A 20,821-nucleotide genomic window follows, 5' to 3' on the forward strand; every position below is an offset into this window, starting at 1 on the left:
AGTAAATTGATCCTGCAAAAATCAACACGGGTAAACGCAATCCAACAAACAATTTCGGGGAAAGAAAACCCTGGAACAGCTTCATCTAGAAATAATGCAGAAAAATATGGAAATATAAATAAGCTCCGAAAAAATAAACATTATTTTTGAGACAGCAGTATGCAAGAAACCGATTCCGAAACGAAGGGATGCCCGCCATCAAATCCATAAGAGCAATCCATCCCCTGCATACGCCGCGCATCTGAGATGGATCACCCTTGCATCACGCCGCCGCCGCAAGAGTCGCCGGCGATGACCGCCGACGGCCTGTCCGACCTCCCCGACGACCTGCTGCGGCGCATCCTCTACTTCGCACCGGCGAGGGAGGGTGCGTCCACCGCCGTGCTCTCCCGGCGGTGGCCGGGGCTGTGGGCCACGTCGGGCGCCGTCAACCTCGACACCCGTTCCTACGACCGCGCGCACGCCGACGGCGACCTCTTCGACAAGCGGGAGTCCTTCCTCCACGGCGCGGCGGCGGCGCAGCAAGTCGAGGAGCTCCGCATCAGCGCCGCCGGCTCTGTCTGCGAGCTCTCTGGCTATCACAGCAACTTCTACGAGCTCAGCTTTGGCACCCTGCCGTACTGGCGTAGTGCCGTCCATGGCTCTCCGGGTCCTGCACATAACCAACTGCACTGAGCTGTTGCCGCCGCCGCCGAGCGAGGTCTTCCCGCTGCTGACTGACCTGAAGCTGCTGGGGCGCACCACGTCGGTCACCGATCTCCAGGGCATTACGGACGCCGCGCCGCAGCTCGCCGGCTTGTATCTCGAGCGCACCCGACTCATCGGAGGTTTAGAATATGATGAAGAAACAGAAGATGGGGGGCAGATAATGATCGAACGCTACGGTTCCGCTGCCCAACGATCACCGCTCTCGTGCAAGGTGGAGTCCATTTTGCTTCGGTTCGGACCGGCTGGTCTTCCATCAGTTTGTGGAATCCTGGTCAACAGTGGTTAATCTTAGTTAACATAGTTTCATCAACAAATTCTTCTCTCTCCTTCATCGGCTGTAAGAACCTTATCCACAATGATTGACTCTGGTTAAAAACTAGTATCAATACACTGCTCTTGTGCTAGCCAAGTGTGACTGGCTGGAATTCTTGGAAGCCATTGTGGAACTCGACGTGCTGATGTTACGGTAAGTACCATGGGCTAGTTCACCAATTCTCACTAAAATCAAAGGATATTTACATATTTGCCACCGTTGCAAATGGCACTCCTTCATTTACCACTTTTACGGGAGCTTCTATGTTTTTGCCATCACGAACGAAATGAAGCAACAAATTTGCCACTTTTGCTAACGTGGCACGCCACGTCCCCGCGACAGCGTGTAAAAGTGGTGCCAAAAGACTTGTGTGCCCTCGTCTTTCTCCTCCGTTAACCTCCCGTTAACAGACCCGACGCCATCCATCTCCCCTTCCCCATCCACAGAGTGCTAACACTCAACTTCTGGAAGCTTCCACGAACACAGATCAACCAAAACTCTGCAGCAAACCCCACAGAGTGCTGCTTGGACAAATCACAAATGCAAGGTATGGCGCGTGGACACAGCTGGCGGGCCACTCACCCGGTGGAACCCGAGGAGGCGGTAGGCGGCGTCGCGCGGAGGAACTGCTGCCTCACTGGACCGAAGAGGGTTACGGAGGAAGAGGTGAGCACCGGAGCCGGACAGAGCTGCCTTCCGCAGGCGAGGCGAGCGCCCTCGGGGGCGTAGGCGGCCGCGAACGAAGAGAAAATGCCGCGGTGCTGGCGCTGGGGCACAGAAGTGGCGGTGCCGCCGCTGGGGAGCGTTCCGAGCCCGCCACCCTCCCAGGCCCGCCGCCACCGCCCTCCTCCTCGGCGCTCCTCCCCTGGAAGCCCTCAGCGCGTCCAGGAGCCTCCGAAGCTCCGGCAGTTGCAGCGCGATCTTGTCGTCCCAACAGCCCGCGGCGGTGGCGGTGGCGGCAGCGGCGGCATCGGAGGGTGACGATGACAGCGATGCGGGGCTGGAGGAGCCGTCGGCAGCGTAGGACCAGGTGTCGCGGCGGTAGGCCTCGGTGAAGGGCGAGGCGGTGGAGGTGCGGATGGCGGCGCCGGGGCGGGGCCTCGCGTTCGCAGCGGCGAGGGAGCTGGAGGTGGAGATGGAGGCAGGTGCGGAAATGGAGGCCGGCCGCGGCTGGAAGTGGGGCGTGCGGACGGCGAGAAGTGGAGATGGGAAGGGGAGATGGATGGCGTCGGGTCTGTTAGCGGGTTAACGGAGGAGAAAGGCGAGGGCACACAGGTCTTTTGGCACCCCTTTTACACGCTGTCGCGGGGACGTGGCGTGCCACGTCAGCAAAAGTGGCAAATCTGTTGCTTCGTTTCGTTCGTGATGGCAAAAACGTAGAAGCTCCCGTAAAAGTGGCAAATGAAGGAGTGCCATTTGCAATGGTGGCAAATATATAAATATCCCCCGAACATGACCCAAGCATATCTGCACTTCACCGACGATGGCTTCGACAAGTACCAAATTCGTCTATGCCGCTTAGCATTCTAGCAATTTGTTCAGAATTTCGACAATGCCAAGTTCTTGAGAGCGCCCGATCAAGTTTATTGCTATCATCATAAAGAAGAAGCAGGAGCTCCCCGATAAGTAAAGCATCCGCACATCCAGCGGAGGCAACTCCCATTAGAACACGTGCATCACCATCTATTTTAAATAATAATCAGACGTTCCGTTGCAACATCAAAATAAAATATTTCCAACATCAAAAATATATAGTTGCAACATTGAAAATAAATAAATACGTCGTTCGACTTTGGGGATAAAAAGTTCTCACCGCAACATGAACACCATATTCCATGAAATATTCACGGTTAAACATGCAAAAATAATAGTTGTAACATCAATACTTATCTGTTACAACATCGAAACATCTCATAAAATCAATCGTTCAACATCACATGATGCATTCATCTGCAACACCCGAGCACCTAACATCCAAAAATCTCTACTGCAGCACCACAGTACGTACATATTGCAACATGACCACTCCTCGCCCTCTCTGGTCGGCCTCGGGCTGTTGCGGCTGGTGGTCGTCGGCCGCGTCGGCCTCGCCCTCGGCGGGCTGCGGCGGCGGCGTGACGACTGCGACACGCGCGCTCGAGGACGAAGATGGCGTCGGCGTGCCGTCCCAGGCCGCAGTGGATGGCTAGCTGTTGCGACGTGGAGGCTCATGGCGTGCTCGAGCTCGGCACCCTCCCCGCGTCGCTCGAGCGCCAGGGCGGCGCGCTTAGCGAATTCGAGCGTGCGCGCCTGCTTGAGGAGGAAGGGCCCCAGATTCGGGTTCCTGGGCTTGGCGCACGAGCGGCGACGAGAGGCGGCGTGGTGGGCGGGGCTGCCGCCGGGGGCGAGTTGTCGGGCATGTTCGCTTCAGCTTATAAGCCGGCTGAAAAGCTGAAACGGCTGGTTTGTTGTGAGAGGAAAATACAGTTTAATGGCTGATAAGTCGGCTAAATAAGCCGAAACGAACATGCCCGTCGTTGGCGGCGCCGCCCGACGTCCCTAGGCTTCTTCTTGATGTAAATGGTCATGGGATAAGGATGCCAGGCTGCCTGGCAGCGAAACTCCACGTGCTGACAAGAGGTGCTGCTTTTGGAATCGCGTCCGATAATCTAATCCTGTGACGGGTCTTAGCATTACCGTTACTAGAATGACAACGATGATGCCTGAAGGGGAATGCACTTGAATTGAACCAACCAACTCGATCATCTGAATCCTGACCTGAGATTTCCAAATTTCGTCCAACAATTCGGTGGGCTCCGAAATATTTTAGCTTTCGGATCCCAGAACCTTGCCTCCCAATGCTTTTCCTCGAAGACTGGAGATGGAAGAACTCTGCCACTACCACTAAACTCCTTGCTAACTGAAATCAAGGCCGTTTCTTCTTCATGATTTTACTAGTTAACAAGGCCATGCTCATAGAAAACTAGTAAAGCTCATCACACATAAACTAATTTGGTAGCCTACACCTCCTTGTATCAAAATTAACAAGTTTTGAACGGATCCAGAAGCTTACCATTTCCAGGTTAATATGGCGGTTGAATTTATTCAAACAATCCAATTCAAAATTTAGAATTTTATTAGTAGCACTAGTACAAGTTGATCTCCCTCGCTCCCTCGGATAGGGGGTATACATCGATGCCCGCCGCCGCAATTTCCTCCATTTTTTTTAAGAATCAATTTCCTCCATTGGGTGAGGCTCTGGCAGGAAGAACAGGGACAGCGTCTCCAGCCTCGGGGTCCGCTCCAGGATCATCGTCACGGCGGCGGCAGCGGTGACATCTTCCGGCAGCATCCCGGTCAGATCGAGGTTGCACAGCGCCGGGAAGGATGGGAACTCCAGCCACGATGCTCGACGGCGCCGCAGCCGAGGCTGATCAAGTGCACAGCGATCAGCCGAGGCGGGCTCCTCGCCGCAGAACTCAAGCGTGCACGTGGTCCAGCCTTGCTGACAATAAGAGCAACTCCAAGAGGCTGCTAATCTTACCCTCAATATTTTTTTAGAAAAAAGAGAAAAAAAAATGAACTCCAACAATTCACCTAAAACTTCCCTAATTTTTTAGCAACGCTAAAAAACAGCCTACCACCATGTATATTTTAGTGTTAGCGTTCCTCCCCCAATCCTGATTCCCGCACGCCCACGCGTCCCTTCCGATGGGCCCAATACGATGACGTGACCTGTGTTTGAAATATTGGGGGCTATTTATTAGCTATCTGCTGTGGACTGATATATTTTTAAAGGAACTTTTTTTTGGAGAACCCCAATATATAGTTTTGGGGAAGAATTTCTTAGGATACTCTTGGAGTTGCTCTAAGGGGTGGTTGGATACACCGCCCTATATTTTAGTTCCTATCACATCGGATGTTTGCACGTTAATTAGAAGTATTAAATATAATTTAATAATAAACTAATTACATAAATGAGAGCTAATTCGCGAATATATTAATCCTAATTAGTCCATGTTCCATGTGATGCTACAGTAAACATATACTAATTATAGATTAATTAGGGTTAATAGATTCGTCTCGCGAACCCTCATTTATGCAATTAGTTTTATAATTAGTTCACGTTTAATCCTTATAATTAGTATCAAACATCTGATATGACCCGAACTAAAAATTAATCCATGAATCCAAACACCCTTAAGTTGAAAATTGTCCATGGATCCAAACACCCTAAGTTGAAAATTGTAGGAGAGATGCAGAAAACTGAGTGCTGAATAACGAGGACAGATCAAATGGCACATAACAGCGTATTTCAACAAAGTTTCGCCGAAACACCGTGAAAGTTCAGTTTTTCATGAATCATGTTGGATTTGCAGGTGCCTCTTGTACTGTATTTGCCACCGAAATGCGTATTCATTCTTACACATACGATGGGACTAAAATGGCAGTTTTACAATCCATGGTGTTACCGAACACCTACCTATACACGGAAATCCAAAGTTCCTCCTCTAATGGCATTGAAACACATTACAACAGGTTCTTTAGTGTCTTCAATCTTGACACCAAGCCATTAGAAACACATTACAACAGGTTCTTCAGTGTCCTTCAATCTTGGCGCCAACCTCCAAATTTGTGGGTCATTACTTTCTGAATGTCAGCAGGTGGTTCAGAAAGTGATTCGCCGGACATTGAAACCCGCCCGTGATTTGCAATTGATTCTCTGCATTCAAAAGCAAAACAATTCAGAATGACAGGAATCAACTCAAGCTAGAATGAGCACCAGTTGAAAGAGGTAAAACAAAGAAAAGGTAACTGATTACAACAGCGCTACACAAGCAAATATGTGAAATAAAGGAAGAAAAATCCATGCGATCAAAGATTTAGTATCAGTTTAATTAACTGGATATTTAAGAAATAATTCCTCTGATGGCCTGAACCAAATTTGCATAGAGCGTTGTGCAGTACATTTTACCGTTGTCCTCCTTGATCAATAATAAAACTATAAACTTGCACAGCATTGATTTTAATGATTTCCTTCCAAAGTGGAGAAGACTACCAATGTGACTCGCACCTGAGAACATGAAGGACTTAGCCATCAGAAGGTAACTGCTGCTCCTCCTCAAGCTCCATTTTACATATCAAGCATTCCCTCTCGAAAATCAGGAATTCCTGGCAAACATTGAACAACAATTTTGTCGATGTCATAAAAAAGAAACTAAGCACTTCTTGGACGAACAAACCAAAGGTCACAGAAGTAAACCTGCAACTGCTGCTGGCTGAACAAATGGATCATTCCAGATTCGGACGAACCAACTAACTCAATAAGCTTATCACAATCATCTAGAGAATCACCTGCTGCCGAAAGCGAAATACATGCCTGCAAAAGGTGAGCAACAAAGATTAATATGTATCATCTACTAAAGAAGCACAGCAGAAACCATTTATCTGTAGTGAAATGCAGTGGCATGTCGAATTGATTTGCTAGGTCACCTGCATGGATCGTAGAATCGTTTCAGGTAGGCAGCATCTTCGACACAACCCTCGAATTATGTAAGCAGCAGTGCTTTCCACAGAGCCATTCCCATCAGAGTACCAAGCATCAAGCCGTGAAATAGCCATTGAAACTCCAGGTTGGAATCGACTGAGTTCACCTGCCATAACAAATCATTTACAACCGTTTTGCAAAATATTTCAAATCACAGTCCTACTTTTAAAGTAAAGATACCTTTAAAGCCAGCTGCCATGATTGCAGCAAGAAGACCTCCATCATTGGCTTCATGAAGCCCATATCCATCACCTTCTGCAGCTAGGCAGCTTAGAGCAACTTCAATACAGCAAGGGTCTCTAGACGAGACCTGAATGTCCACCTGTTCAATGGGTTATACTTTCAGAACTAAAATTACTGGAAGCTGAAAGTCAAAGTTGTCCTCAACAGTTCTTATTGTGCACTATAGCTATTTATATTGACTGACAAGCAATCACTTATTGATGCTGGAAGCACAAAATCTGGAGGAAAAGGATTCAACCTTCAACTTGCGATGCAGCACGTCCTCTTCACTGGCAGTTGAATATAGTGCACTAGTCAAAGCTGTGCATGATGTTGCATCGGGTAACATGCATTCTCCAGAAGGTAGGCAGAGCATTGCAGATGCATGCAACTCAAGGAAAATAGGATCTGAGGATTCAAATGGACTGCTCTCGACAGCATCCAACCATGGTCTTTCATCCTCTGATTGCAACAGACAAGAACATCAAAAACAAGGAAAACAAAATCAAATACTTACATATACTATCAGAAATTTTGCAGCACAGGAAACATATTTTCACACTGGTACACCATATAATACAACCATTTATGAACTTACTCTTTAATAACAAGAATGCCAACTCCAGTGTTTCTTTTGCTGCAGCAACAGCTTGATCATTTTCCTCTGCTGAAAGCATTTCAGGAGAAACAGCATCATTCTGCATCTCAACTTTAAGCCAGTTCCGATAAGTCGCATCAAGGGAGTAATATTCATGCTGTTCGACCAAAGCAAATAGTTGGTCAAGACTCACGTTATACATAGAAATAAAAATGCTTGGCATAAAGGTAAGATACACATCAATATGTAAAAAGAGCCGTACCCAATCTTCAAACTCCTGTAAGTTATCAGATACCTCCTGATCTTCCAGCGAAAATAAATTTTCCTTTTGCTTTAATGGTTCAGCCAGGATGGCAAGCAACTTGTGCGGCCCAGCTGGTAGTTCAGGGACTCTCCTCATTGATATCAAGGAAAACTCTCTGAATAGTGTGTTGCTGATGGATAAAGAAATCAAACATAAGTTCCATGGTAACAAAGTTTTATAAAAGAAAATGAAACTATTTCTCATAAACATCTGCAAAATAAACATAGTGATAGCATGAGAAAGAAAGAGAGAAGATTTCAAGTTTCTCTTGCACAAAAACAAATTCAATTACCTATGCATCAATGCCCGAATCAGAAGCTTCCCAGTGATCATTTGAAAGTCTGGAATCGAGGGTGGTGGTGTGAAGCAAAGCCACTGAATAACCATTGCCTTTTGAAGTGACTGTAAGTGATGTTGATGTGCAACATCGGAGAAATCCTCATCGTACTTGCTGGGTTTTGTTTGTCGAGATCTTGAAAGCACCCTGCATTGAACTTTAAGTTGTTAGAACATATCTAAGAAAATGATCAAGAAACCTTGGTGAATTTCATTGCAACATATATCACCAGGATCAACAAACCTCTCAATGATCTCTTCAAAACAAGCCTTGGATGCATCTCCAGATGAGAATGGCAGATACTCCACAGCAGAGAGGAAGAGCTTGTACATAGTATGCAAACTGTTGCCAGAATACAAAATGTGAGATTGTACAATGAATTCATTGAAAGTCGCTGAACTCTAATCATATATCAAATGCTGCCTATTTGACTTCTCAACAACCAGCAAAAGAAAACAAGATTGAACAACCGTAAATAATACTGATATAACATGTCTCCATGATCGTCTGACTACAAACAACTGACAATAATAATGATATACATAGAATACTAAACTGCAGACAATTAGCCAGACAAACATATGATAACAATACCTGCTATTTAACCTTAATTCCATCATTTCCACAAACAAATCAATGCAAAGGTCACGTTGAAGCTGAGAAGCGTATACTCCAACCAACTCCTCTTGGTCCTCTGAGAACAAATATCTCACATACCTGAAGTCATTGAATGTTTCCTTTTATGATGATAAACTAAACTTAAACAAGAAGGTACACAGCATCTGGATTATGGGAGAATGTAGGATTCAACAAAAATAAATAAAAATGCTAAGTTTAACCTTAATATAAGACAACAGCAGAATAAGGATTAAGCCCTTGATAGATCTGTAGAAAAATTCATGCTACTTATGCAACTGTATCTTATGGAAATTATTATCTTATATACTATCATCAAGCACAACCGGCATTTGGAATCACCCAAAAGGATATGAAGGACCAGCAATACTACTTGGGCCCAAGAAAAGAAAAGAAAGAAATTTTTGTGGTTCTGCAACGTAATAAATGAGAGCATCCTTTGATGCTCAGCTGCAGCCCATGTGCTCCATGAGATTCTGTCAAGGTCGCTTAACCTGGACTTAATCCAAATACCTAGTTGTTTCATTTTTCTGTGAGGGGCTCGCATGTAACTGCTTGAGATGTGTACGAGTGGATGTGGGTTTGTTTTCCTGGAAGGGATGATACTTGTGACCCCTTCTTTGTATTTTATTATCTTCTTAATGAAATGAAACGCAGCTCTCCTATGCTTTCGAGGGGAAGAAAAGAAGTGAAAGAAAAATGGGGCTCACACTACGCCAAGATTAGTACTTCATCAATGATAATACTTACATGTTGATGATGAGGTCACCGACAGCAACCAGCTTTTCCTCCAACTCATCTTCCATTTCATCACTGATGAAAATGTATCTCAGTACAAGAACGACATGTGCCGCGAAACGTATCATCTCTGGGTCATCAAGGGGCCTAAATAAACAGAGGTTATTCAAAAGTGATGCAATAAACAGATTAAGTATTTCAGGTCATCACATACGAAATCCTAAAGACCCTACCTTGCAATATTTTGGTCCTCTTCAGCGGGGGACAACCATGACCATAGAAGGTCAAGAAGATGAGATATATTTCCACTCATGAGATTCATCTGCAATTAGAAAACTAGGGGGTTGCAGCTTCAATTGGATAATGGTTTATCAATTATTAGAGAGCTCTTTCAGTGAAATGTGGTTTCCTTAAGTTACTGAGATAGAAAAGAATTGCAACCTACAAATTTCAAAGAGGGAAAAGAGGCAACAAATACACTCAAATGCTTGGAACCACACATGTACAAATGTTCTTAACGAGACCTAGATAAATGTAGGACAAAATGTGGCATCTTGTCAGAACAGCACATCATAATTAACCCAATTTCAGTGATGCCATGTAGAATAATTCATCAGGTTCAATTCAGTACATCCATAGGCAAGCTTATACAGAATGCATGATGCACAAGAACACAGGTAGCTTCCATCTTTGGAAATAAATATTACCTCGATTTGTCGATGCTGCTCCCGGCATGCTCGAGACACAGTTTCATGAACAAGGTCACTGCATCACATAAGCGGAACAATAATGTAAGTAGGTAAACACGGATAGTAAGTGCTAAATAATTTCAATACCTCGAGTGGAGTTTCTGCAGAAGTGCAGTTATATCACGAGGTTGTTGATCAAGAACATGGTACGGCCAACTTTCTGGACCAACTGAACTTTGGGCTCCATTCATATCATCATCGAGCTGTTTCTCATCTGGTCTACTGGTTTGGTACTGAGATAATTCAAGATCCACTTGAACATCTAGCCAGGATCTAGCCATTGCCCAACAAGCTGACTAGGAATGAGAATGAAAAAGATGCATCACACACCAGCAGTCAAAGAAAAGGGTAACATTAAATCAAGAACATACCTCCCAGTCAGTACAGATTGGCAAGATACGCTTTAAGTTGCTGCACTGTAAAGCGTATACAGCCATCTCATAACGGCCACCATCTTGTTCAGCAATTTTCTGAAATAGTACTATCAATCTGAGTGAGTGTACAAAAGCAGTAAATTTAAAGAATAAAGCAGACCATTTGTTTAACGTGCACAGCACTACATCAAAAATAAAAACAGAAAGAAGCATACTCTAGAACACAAGTAAAGTTCACCTCAGAAGCACAATATGATGCCCATTTCCAAAGACGCCACTGCCGCCCAATACCACTTTCCAATTCAATGGCTTGTAGTGTTCTGGACTTTCCATTCTTGAGCAATGCGTCCAGGGAAGGAAACATATCTATGCCACCAAAAGGACAAAGAGTGGCAGCTCTCCATGCCTGAAAATATACTCAAGAGTCAAGGCATTTTCAAAATTTAAGCAGAGATGACACGTAACAAGAATAACATAGTATACACTGACTGATCTACCTGGCCAGCAGAACGGCACAACTCAGATGCCTCTTCCAATCTTCCCGCTCTTAAAAGAGTCCAGATATCTTCTAGAAGCAATTCATCTTGCTTCTGCTTATAGACAAAGAAAAAGCAAAATGTTATTACTAGAGCTGAGATGCTAAACAAGAAGAATTTCAGAAAATAAGCAATGTTTTTTCTATATAGTGCCGTTAGGCCAATGTTTTTTCTTTAGTTCAGTGAATATAGTTTAAAAAGGTGATATCAACCAGGGATATCAAAGAAAGGTTTTGCTCAAACAAAGAAAGGATGGTTCCAGGAAGGTCAAATGAAACCAACCATAATGCACATTTCCAACATTAGCATAAAAGATTATATGCAGCATGAAACATTGGCCTCTCTGTGAGAGGATCTTCACACTATATTTGGAATAGGTGGTAATACCCTACCTTATCATCAGGGAGAAGTTGTGCTCCTTCACGAGTTGGAGCATCAAAATCCACATGCTTCACTATAGTTGAATCATTATTGTTTCTTTTGAGGTACCTCTGTGTACGGTGCCAAACACCAGAACTTGGTAGATATGAACCAACATGAGACCCTCTCACCTGCATGAGTGTATGACATCAATAAGCACAACCAATAATAGATGTCATCTTATCAATTTGCTCATGAATATAAATTAGCTAATGAATAATACCAACAGGAAAAACTCTAAATGGTAAATAAATAATTAATTAAGAAGGTCAGGACTCAGGACTCAGGACAAATAATTATGAATAAGCCATGGATACATGATAGTTACATTGTACCTCGATATTTCAAATTCTAACACTATATAAGACTACATACGTGTAAATGTAGATTGCTACTGTCTTCACTCACTTGGCATGAAAGTTTTAGGATTTATATTAGAGTAAGGTTGCTCCATTCAATGCCAATCATGTCATCATGTGTAACTACAGAATCCCACAAGGTACAGAAAACAAAATGGGTGATACTAAAGTAACTTTTTTCAACAAAAAAAACATGGCACTCTAACCTTTTTCTCCAAATCAAGAGCTTCAGAAGCAAGACCTTCAAGCCAAAGTACAATCCGCAGACACAGTTGCGCTGTAAGATCTGCTGCAACAAAGCGGCACGCCTCCTGATGGGATGTAGTTGGTGACTGTTTACAATTATAGGGCAATAATTTTAGGTAAATATACACATCTGAAGACAAAAAATGCAAAGGAAAAAGGACTTGAATCTATCAGTAGCTATAACTTATATGCATCTTACCACAAAAAGCTCTCCTGAAAGCTCCTCATTTCCTGTTATGAAGCAGATGAAATTTTCAAGAGGGTATAATAAAGTGGTTGCTCAAAAAGTATTCATTTATAGTCTATGGTTCTTCAGATGAAAATGATAGAAAGAATGGTGTTTAAGTATCCATATTGAAACTATTACCTTTGCCATAGAGGTACCAAAGAAGTGACCAGGAAGCAGCTTCATCAAGTAAAAGTTGTGCCTTTTGCTGCATAAGCTTATCTTCCACCACCCGAAGCTTTCCAGTAGCAGAAGATCTGAAATTTAAAAGCATTACATAGATATTCCAAAGGTAGTATCTAAGCTATACATGCATCCAATCATACCCTGACCTAGCAGCCTCATTCTTTAGTTGGAAAAAAAATAGGAAAAGAGCTACATTCAGTCAGTGACACACTATTTGACTTAGTTGTGAACAAATGGATGGCAAATGTTTGCAGGGGAGGAGCATGGTAAAAGCTATGCTCGGAAGTAGGTGGTCAGCAATATTGGTATCTCTTGCCAACTCTTGATCAGAGATAAAAAGCACCTGAAACTGAGGCATATCTAAGTAGCTTGCACAAAGAGAATGGTGGGCTTAAACTATATAGATCTTCCTGTGATATGCTTACACATAAAGAGCCAACAGAAAAACAAAAAAAAGGCTTTATATACTATATTGACAGCAAGTTTTCTTCATGTTCCGAATTCACAATTAAGAAAGTTTAATCTGATTGACTGTTCGTGTGTAAACAAACAATAAAGAAACAAATTATCCTAGATCCTGTTTTCCTTGAATCTTCTAAGTTTAGTTCATGAAAAAAATATCTATTAATCTCTTCTTAACCATATGGGTTCAACTGGAAGAATACATGATATCCTTTTGCAACCTAGGGAATCTGTTCATCTTAATTGTCAAGATTCAAAACTAAAGTACTTGAAGAAATGAGTAATTTTCACCGATGTTGGAATGACGGGAACAACATTTAACTATGTAACAGTTAAATTTTAAGGTAAAGAGTCACTAAGAGTTTGGGAGGTAAAATACTAAAATCTAACAGCCGATATGATGTTTGCAACGACAACCTGATCGACTCGGAAGCATTTCGACATGTCCTCTCAAACTGTAGAATTACATCTGGAAAGGGCATCAAACCTGCAACAAAAAAGAAAACACAAACGCAATTAGTACTTGAAAATAAAATCAGCAATGAATTGGAAACTTGAAACTTGAAAGGAAGTGAAGGGGGTTGCTTTATGTCATATAAATCAAGAATATAGCTAAAACACAAATGTGTGCTAAATTCAGGTTGCCGGTCATCGGAAACATAAGGATGCAGGTTTCTAGTGGTTCTATTAATCATCTGGTAATTGGTAAACAACAGATAATTGCATAACATGTGCTACAATGCTCGAGACAAAAGGAGAAAAATGACAACAGAATTTAGCAACCACCCAGTAATAAACTACTATTTTGTGCTACTTGAAAATATGTGCAATCTATAGTCTAATTATTTAATTATTGGTCAAAGTCAAATGGAACAAGAAAAAAAGGAAACATTGACATGCATCAGAAAGTATATCGGTTGACAATTGAAGTAAAACAAAGTATAAATAAATATTTGGAATTGAAATCATTACTTAACATGGGAACCATCCAGGAAAAAAAAAACCACATGCACAAAAGTAAAAGCCCATGCCATAGTAGCTGCTACTACAAGCAGCTCACTAACCAGACCAGGTGTTCCACTAACCTTGGATCGCAGAATCAAGGAGAGATGCAAACATTGAAAACGATGTTTCTCCTTCATGTGGCGCATACATATCGTCCTCCATCTTGACTGGTTTCAGCGTCTGCCTCACCGCCTGCCTCCCCGAACTGTAAGCTGCGTCCGAGGCAGAACCACCATCGAATGGTGCCCTTCTTTTGGCTGAACTGAACATTCTCGATCCATCCAAGCCTTCAAAGTTGGAATAATCCTCAGCCTCCTGCTTGATGTCTTCAAGGAGTAAACCAGCATTAGGCCGCCTCGGGATGCTGTCCCCGTCGTATAACAGCCTTGCTTCAGAGGATTTGGAGAGTGAGCTCCCCAGCAGCGGCGAGACATTTGAAGAAGATAACCTCTTCCTGTAAATTGCAAAGGAGAACAGCATGGTCAGCTGGTTTAGCAACCACTCCCACTAAAAGTACAATGTCCTCACAGATCTCACACTTAGTTCATCATTGCTCACTTGAGGCAATTTAGGTAACGAAGTATTTTAACCACACAGAAAAGAAAATAGGTACCAAATAAGGGCCCTGAGCCTCTGAGTAAAAGTCTTCTCCTGTACTACAAACAGAATAAGTTTTTTTCTGCACTTACAGTTGAAAGGAAACCAGCTTGCACATTGTGAACTCGTACACACAAAAGGTGGGTGGGTTTCTTTCGTGTTGTCCCAAATTACACAAACCCTCAGTTGAGCACTTCTGTCACCAAGTAACTACTAACTTGTTGGGTTGCCCCTGGGCACCAATTTTGCTTTTTAGGAACAAAAAATGCTGAGACTAGTATGTTTTCACGAACCACAGGCAGAGGTCTTTCCAAAATGCTGCCGAGGTGCCACGAAAATTAGTACTACTAAGCAGCGTATGCCTCGAGGTCCTATCATTAAACCAAGACGTTTTGCCACCAGCGAAACCCTCGAAAGCTCCAATTGGCCCGAACAATCCCCCACGCACACCTAGACACCACTCGCCCAACAAATCCACCAATCTCCCCTCCTCCTACCACCCATTTGAGCCTCAACCATCGTCAACCGCAACTACCCCAGCCGGAACCGCATCACCGGGAGCGCGAATGAGGGGGGAGGAAAAGCCGCCTGACCTGTAGCGGCGGTACTCCTCCCGGCGGCCGGAGGACTCCGGGTCGAAGTAGCCCGGCAGCGGCGGCGGCCGCGACGGGGGCGGCGACGGCGAGGGGTCCACCTCCATGGCCGCGCGGATCGGCCGGGCGGGCAGGCGGCGCTGGGGGAGGGTTCAGCTAGGGTTTTGGACCGTCCCCTCGCCGGAGTCAGTGTGGCGTGTGGTGCGGCTGCGCGCCGCGAGGGGAGCTCGAACGAATTCTTTTCCCATAGGAAAACGAAAAAAAAGTGCAGGGGGGTTTCCCCGTTTCCAACTGGGCTGGTTTTCCTGGGCCCTTCCTCGGCTGCCCGTGTGGTAGGCCCACGTTTTTTTACGGGCCTGATTTTTAGTGGGCATTTATGGGCCCAGGAGTATTGTTGAAGAAAACATCAGCAATCCTGTGCGGGCTTCCGGAAGCCCGGAAGCTACATGGCTTTCAAGGTTGGAGATTCGTGCGGCCGCTTCGTCTCCGCGAGCTCCGCTCGGGACACGCCGCCGTCGGTTGGTGGGCGGGCGGCGCGGCGACGGCCGGCGGCCGGGATGGTGGAGGAGGTGGAGTTGGGAGGCGCCGGCAATGGAGAAGAAGATGAAGGCAGGAGGCGTCGTCGGGAGGTTGAAGAAGAAGTCGCGCGCCGGTGTTGTTGGGCTCTTGATGGGCCTAAACCATCTAACTATCTGGCTTATACCGAACATGAACTGCTGGGCATATCTTGTCGTGATTGCTATATGATTATCATGATGTATAGATAGTACCATATGATAAGTACTTATCACAAGTCCACGTCACATTTCTTGGGACAGAGGGTTACACGTCATCGTGAGTCATACCCGAGCAATGATGATCCGATCCCTATAGCTGGGTGCCTTGTACGTTTTTATTTGACCATCAAGAACCAACAAGTTGGACATGCGGATGAAACTTTCGGTCTGTTCGCTTCAGCTTATTCAGCCGGCTTATCAGCCACCAAACAGTGTTTTCCTCTCACAACAAATCAGCCGTTTCAGCTTTTCAGCCGGCTTATAAGCTGAAGCGAACAGGCCTTTCAATCTTCATGCCACTCGCGTACGTCGAGCACTAGCTGCACGGGTATGATGAGAACCTCGTGCTTCCGATCCCGTTAGCATACGCATCTAGATGCATCGATGATCCATCTCTCCATTACGTAACGGTACATTCATGTGACGTGTGCAGAGTTAGCCAGCTATGTGGCACGCACGCTGCAGCGGCCAGCATGTAGCACATCGGGGTGTGGTCGCCACTGGCCACACGAGATAAGCCCAGAGAGATCATCTTCGTCTCTCTCCCCCTGCATGGCGTTGCATTGGTCTTGCAAGTGTACCGATGCAAGCTAGCTGTCCGGCCGCTGCAACTTGCCGCCAATGCATGCATGCCGCCGGTATCATATGCAGGACAACCGGGCCTATGGCGGCCGGCGCTTCGCGTGATGAGGAAAATAGAATGCCCAGCCAGCAGTCCACGCAAGCGTGCATGCATATTCGATCCAATTCGTATGGAGGAAAAGATTCGCATGTAGCTACGTTGTTTTCTTTAGCCGCTAGCCTGCTATTCGATCAAAAAGTCGCTGTGGGGTTTGCATGCCATCGACCGAAAAGTCCCAACTTTTCATGCGCCCGTGTTCGCTCCAAGATATACAGGGTACAGAAATTGTACAAGACGATCGACAAGGATCCACGTACAAAATGAAAAACATCAAAATTTACCACAAAAACCGTCTTACAAACTAATCGTCAATTTCAGTTCCTATATGACCAGCCTTTTCGCCGCGTCTTGCTACCAGGGGCGGATCCAGGGGGGCCTAGGGGATGCAGCCTCCCCTAAGAGCCTGATTTTACCTATAAAATATTATAGATAAAGTCTCAAATCACCATTAATTTCTAGCTCTAGTCCTTAATCTCTACTATTTAGCTCCCCTGAGGTGTTCATCCTGGTTCCGTCCCTGCTTGCAACGACTGTCTTGCTTTGAAGGTATGTACAAGGTGACATGCATCCCCATGGAACCAAGAGGAGGGAACATAGTGCACATTCAAAAATTTTCACCAGCGTCAACAGATGTTTTCTTTGGTTGCTACTAGATCGATCAGCTAACCACGAAAAAGCTAAGAAAGAGCTCCATCGTGCTACAAATTCACTTCCTACTAACAGCCTTTTCGTCGTGCCTTACAACAACTAACCTTTTAGCTTTTATGGAGCGGCCCCTCGCATAACGTGAACGTACGCGGGGAGTCTGGATGCCGTTCTTTCAAAGCCAGGTAACAATCCAAATGGTACAAACCACGTACACTCTACATGCATGGTTCGCATGTGATCGACCAGAAAGCCGAACTTCCCGCGCCCATGTTCGCTCGAATCAACATGGGACAAAACATACAAGACGACACACATCCACGTACAAACCGGAGCACCGAAATTTACATGTGACCAGATGTTTTCTTTGGTCGCTACTGGATCAGCTCACAAAAAAAGCTAAGAAAGAAACCGCTAGACTAGTCACCAATTTCAGTTCCTAAGACCGGTCTTTCCACCGTGTCTTATGATCTGTATGGCGCTACGAACGTCACCTCACACAACGTGAACGCAAACGTACACGCCAAACTCTGAGAGCTGTCCTTTCCTCCGCGCCAGTTAATAATAGTATAAAGCCTACGAACCGGAAATATGAGCTTTTCGCGTCCGTTAATTTGAATCTACGAAGGACAAACTACATATAACATGACAACATGCATCCACATGGAAACCGGAGCATGTACAAGGCAACACACATCCATGAGCATCAAAATCTACCTGTAACCAGATGTTTTCTTTGGTCGAACTAGATCAGCTCACCCCAAAAAAGCTAAGAAACAAACCGCTACGCTAGTCGCCAATTTTAGTTCCTACGGCAAGCCTTTCCACCGCATCTTACTGCTCGTATGGCGCTACGAACATCACCTCACACAACAAGAATATACGCGCTGGACTCCGGGAGCCGTCCTTTCTTCCGATACAGATAACAATAATACAAAACCCACGAACTGGGAAGACGAGCTTTCCGCGTGCGTATTAGTTTGGCATATGACATGACAACTTGCATCCAAATGGAATCAGGAGGATGGAATAAACTGCAAATTCAAATTTTTTCACCAGCCTAGTAAAAGATATTTCCTTCAGTTACACTAACCGCCACTTGGGCACAAGCTGGCAGCGCCTTTTCGCCGCGGCCATGCCTTGAATTCCTCCATCCATGGCAGTCGAAGCTCGTGCCCGCTCTCCTCCTGTTGCGCTCCAGCTCAGCCGCCGCGCCGTCCAAAACCAACCCCCACACCACCCAATCCGAGCGGCGGGGACCCCACGTCCTCCTGGCCCCACAGCGTCAGTGACTAGCGGATAGGCACGCGCGCGCGCGCGTGGCGTGGCTTCTCCCTCCCGCCAGCTCGGAGAAACCGCTCTGCCGGGGCCCACTTGTCAGAGTCTGGTGGAGGCGGAGGCGGAAAGGCCCCCGCTCCCACAGCTGGCGCGCCAGTTTCGCCCCGCACGGCAACTGACAGTGGGGTACACGTCATGGAGGGGCCCGCACGTCAGTTTGGATCAGCATCGCCGCGCGGGAGGTAATTACGGTTCTGCCACTGGCTCCCGCCGTATATAGTGCGCTCGCACCCCCTCCCAGCCTCCCTCCTCGGGCAGTGTCGCTGTCGCTGTCGCTGTTCCATTGCGCTTGCGCTGCGGAGGTGGCCGCCGCCGGTGGTGAGGAGCGGAGGACCCGATGCATCGGCGAGCGGCGTTGGGAGGCTCCGGCGGGAGCGCGTGGTGGCGCGGCGCGGTGGGCGCGTGCACCGAGAGCCTCGGCTCCGAGAGCGGCGACGTCGGCGGCGGCGAGATCGACGACGACCAGCTGCTCCCCGCGGCCGACGACGACGGCGCGGACACCGCTGGTGCCGGAGGGGTGCGCGAGGAGGAGGAGGAGGAGGTGCAGCCGCCGGCGCCGGAGGAGGAGGAGAAGAGGCGGCGCCGGGGCGGCCTGCTGCTTCCCCCCGTCATGCCGCGGGCGTCCGAGGCGCTGGTCATTCGCGCGGAGCGCCGCGGCGGCCGGCTCATCCTCACCGAGGTGCGCGCGGCCGAGCGCCAGCGCCGGGGCGTGTTCCGCGCCTCGCGCGACGGCGGCCGCCTCCAGCTCTGCTTCGCCGCCACCGCCGCCAACGCCCCGGACGACGACGCCGGCGAGCCCAACAATCAGCAGCAGGCGGGAAACGACGACAACAAGGCCGGCGGCGGTGCGGTAGTCTCCGCGCAGCACGGCGGGGAGCCGTGCCAGGTGGCGGCCGCCGGCGCCGCGGGCCCCCGGAGCCGCGTCGAGGTCGGCGCGGTGGTGGGGACCTGACCCTGACGCCGAGGCCGCCGGAGCTGCATTGCATTCCTTTGTATGCTCATCACCATTGAGAGAGAAGACTGAGATCGGGAGGAGCGAGTTATTTTTTCGTGTGAAATCGTTGTAATTCAATCGTGTTCAACTTCGATCAACCAGAGGCATTTCTCTGATCTTCATTCCATTTCTCATTTCCGTTATGAATCGTGAGTATTTGATGATTTGATTTGCGTGATGCTGCTGTGTTCAAAGATTCATGGAAGGGATTGATCATTAATCTCTCTTATGGATAGGCGTGACAAGGATTAAGCTGTGCGCTTAACTGTCTATTGATCATACGCCGGCTGCCTGATCTTTGCTTCACTACTTGAACACGCTTGCAGTTGCAGAATGCAGCAAAAACGGCTGTTTGTTTTTATTTGGTAGCCATTTCGTATGAAAGGGTGCAAGGAATAACGTTGGAACTGAAAACAAGCTAGCAAACTGAAAGAAAAAACTGGAATTATCTAAATAAGGAGAAATGAAACAGTAGTAAAGCATTTATTTTAAAAAAAATGGTAAATCGGTTGGCGTCTAATGTAAGCATTTATCTTATCCATATGATGTGGTGTTGTGTGTGTGCAGGGTGAATCTAATCCTAGCAGCTAGTCGTGGAGTTCTTTGGCAATAGGTATCGTGCACGTGTGCATGTGGGCCAATTAAAATTTACACCTGCCGATTTAGCAGTTAAACGATTAATAACACGAGGATTAGCACACATGCTCTTATTTACAGCTATTCATTCTATCAGCAATACGTGATGTGCTCGTCGACAACGGGATAACGGGATGGTTGTGGTGATTTAGCCCACCATATGAAAACGGCATTTCATATGGAAACAGTTGCACGCTACAAAAGTATGTTCAAGATGAGTGTATAACAACACCAACCTCCTTTTTCTTTGCAGAATATATACAGTACAGACGCATACGCTGACATGATCTAAACGCTTTTTTTTCCATTGATGATCAAAAGCTATGTATACATTTGATCGATCGATATGAATCCTTGAAACGGATTTACATCTTGGATGAAACGAAGTACATCACATGTCAAGCAACGAATTAAGTCCGGTCATACACTCCATCGTTGCATAACTGAATACCGATATATAGTTCACAAAAGAATATGTGGGGGAGTATACGCATCATCTTGTAAAATGAATCCATTAAAGAAACAACTCCAGTGCAAAACTTGTGGTGCCGGCAGAAAGAAGAAGTGGCTGGACTATGTCGTTTCTGCGATGACGTAAGTTTTTACAATTTTTT

The 20,821-nt window shown here is 46.2% G+C and overlaps 1 protein-coding gene across 2 annotated transcripts; it reads right to left on the bottom strand.

Moving 5' to 3' along the window:
- Positions 1-5,313: 5,313 nt before the first annotated feature.
- Positions 5,314-15,367, bottom strand: LOC101779030 (nuclear pore complex protein NUP107). 2 transcript variants are annotated; one of them, XM_004979788.4, is made up of 25 exons: positions 15,137-15,366; positions 14,027-14,400; positions 13,359-13,428; positions 12,435-12,550; positions 12,267-12,298; positions 12,028-12,153; positions 11,435-11,593; positions 11,004-11,096; positions 10,745-10,912; positions 10,504-10,602; positions 10,220-10,428; positions 10,091-10,148; positions 9,617-9,705; positions 9,396-9,530; positions 8,604-8,726; positions 8,253-8,351; positions 7,965-8,156; positions 7,631-7,802; positions 7,369-7,525; positions 7,030-7,232; positions 6,729-6,870; positions 6,494-6,654; positions 6,264-6,380; positions 6,075-6,172; positions 5,314-5,723 (listed from the first exon to the last, which is right to left on the bottom strand). In XM_004979788.4, exons 1-24 carry the CDS (start codon positions 15,241-15,243, stop codon positions 6,092-6,094), a joined length of 3,282 nt encoding a protein of 1,093 aa, XP_004979845.1. In that variant the 5' UTR covers positions 15,244-15,366; the 3' UTR covers positions 5,314-5,723; positions 6,075-6,091. The 2 variants fall into 2 exon arrangements, with proteins under 2 accessions (XP_004979845.1, XP_012704056.1); XM_012848602.3 differs by having other exon boundaries at positions 7,369-7,802; positions 15,137-15,367.
- Positions 15,368-20,821: the final 5,454 nt, after the last annotated feature.

This window comes from Setaria italica, chromosome VIII, assembly GCF_000263155.2.
Source record: "Setaria italica strain Yugu1 chromosome VIII, Setaria_italica_v2.0, whole genome shotgun sequence".
Lineage (NCBI taxonomy): Eukaryota > Viridiplantae > Streptophyta > Magnoliopsida > Poales > Poaceae > Setaria > Setaria italica.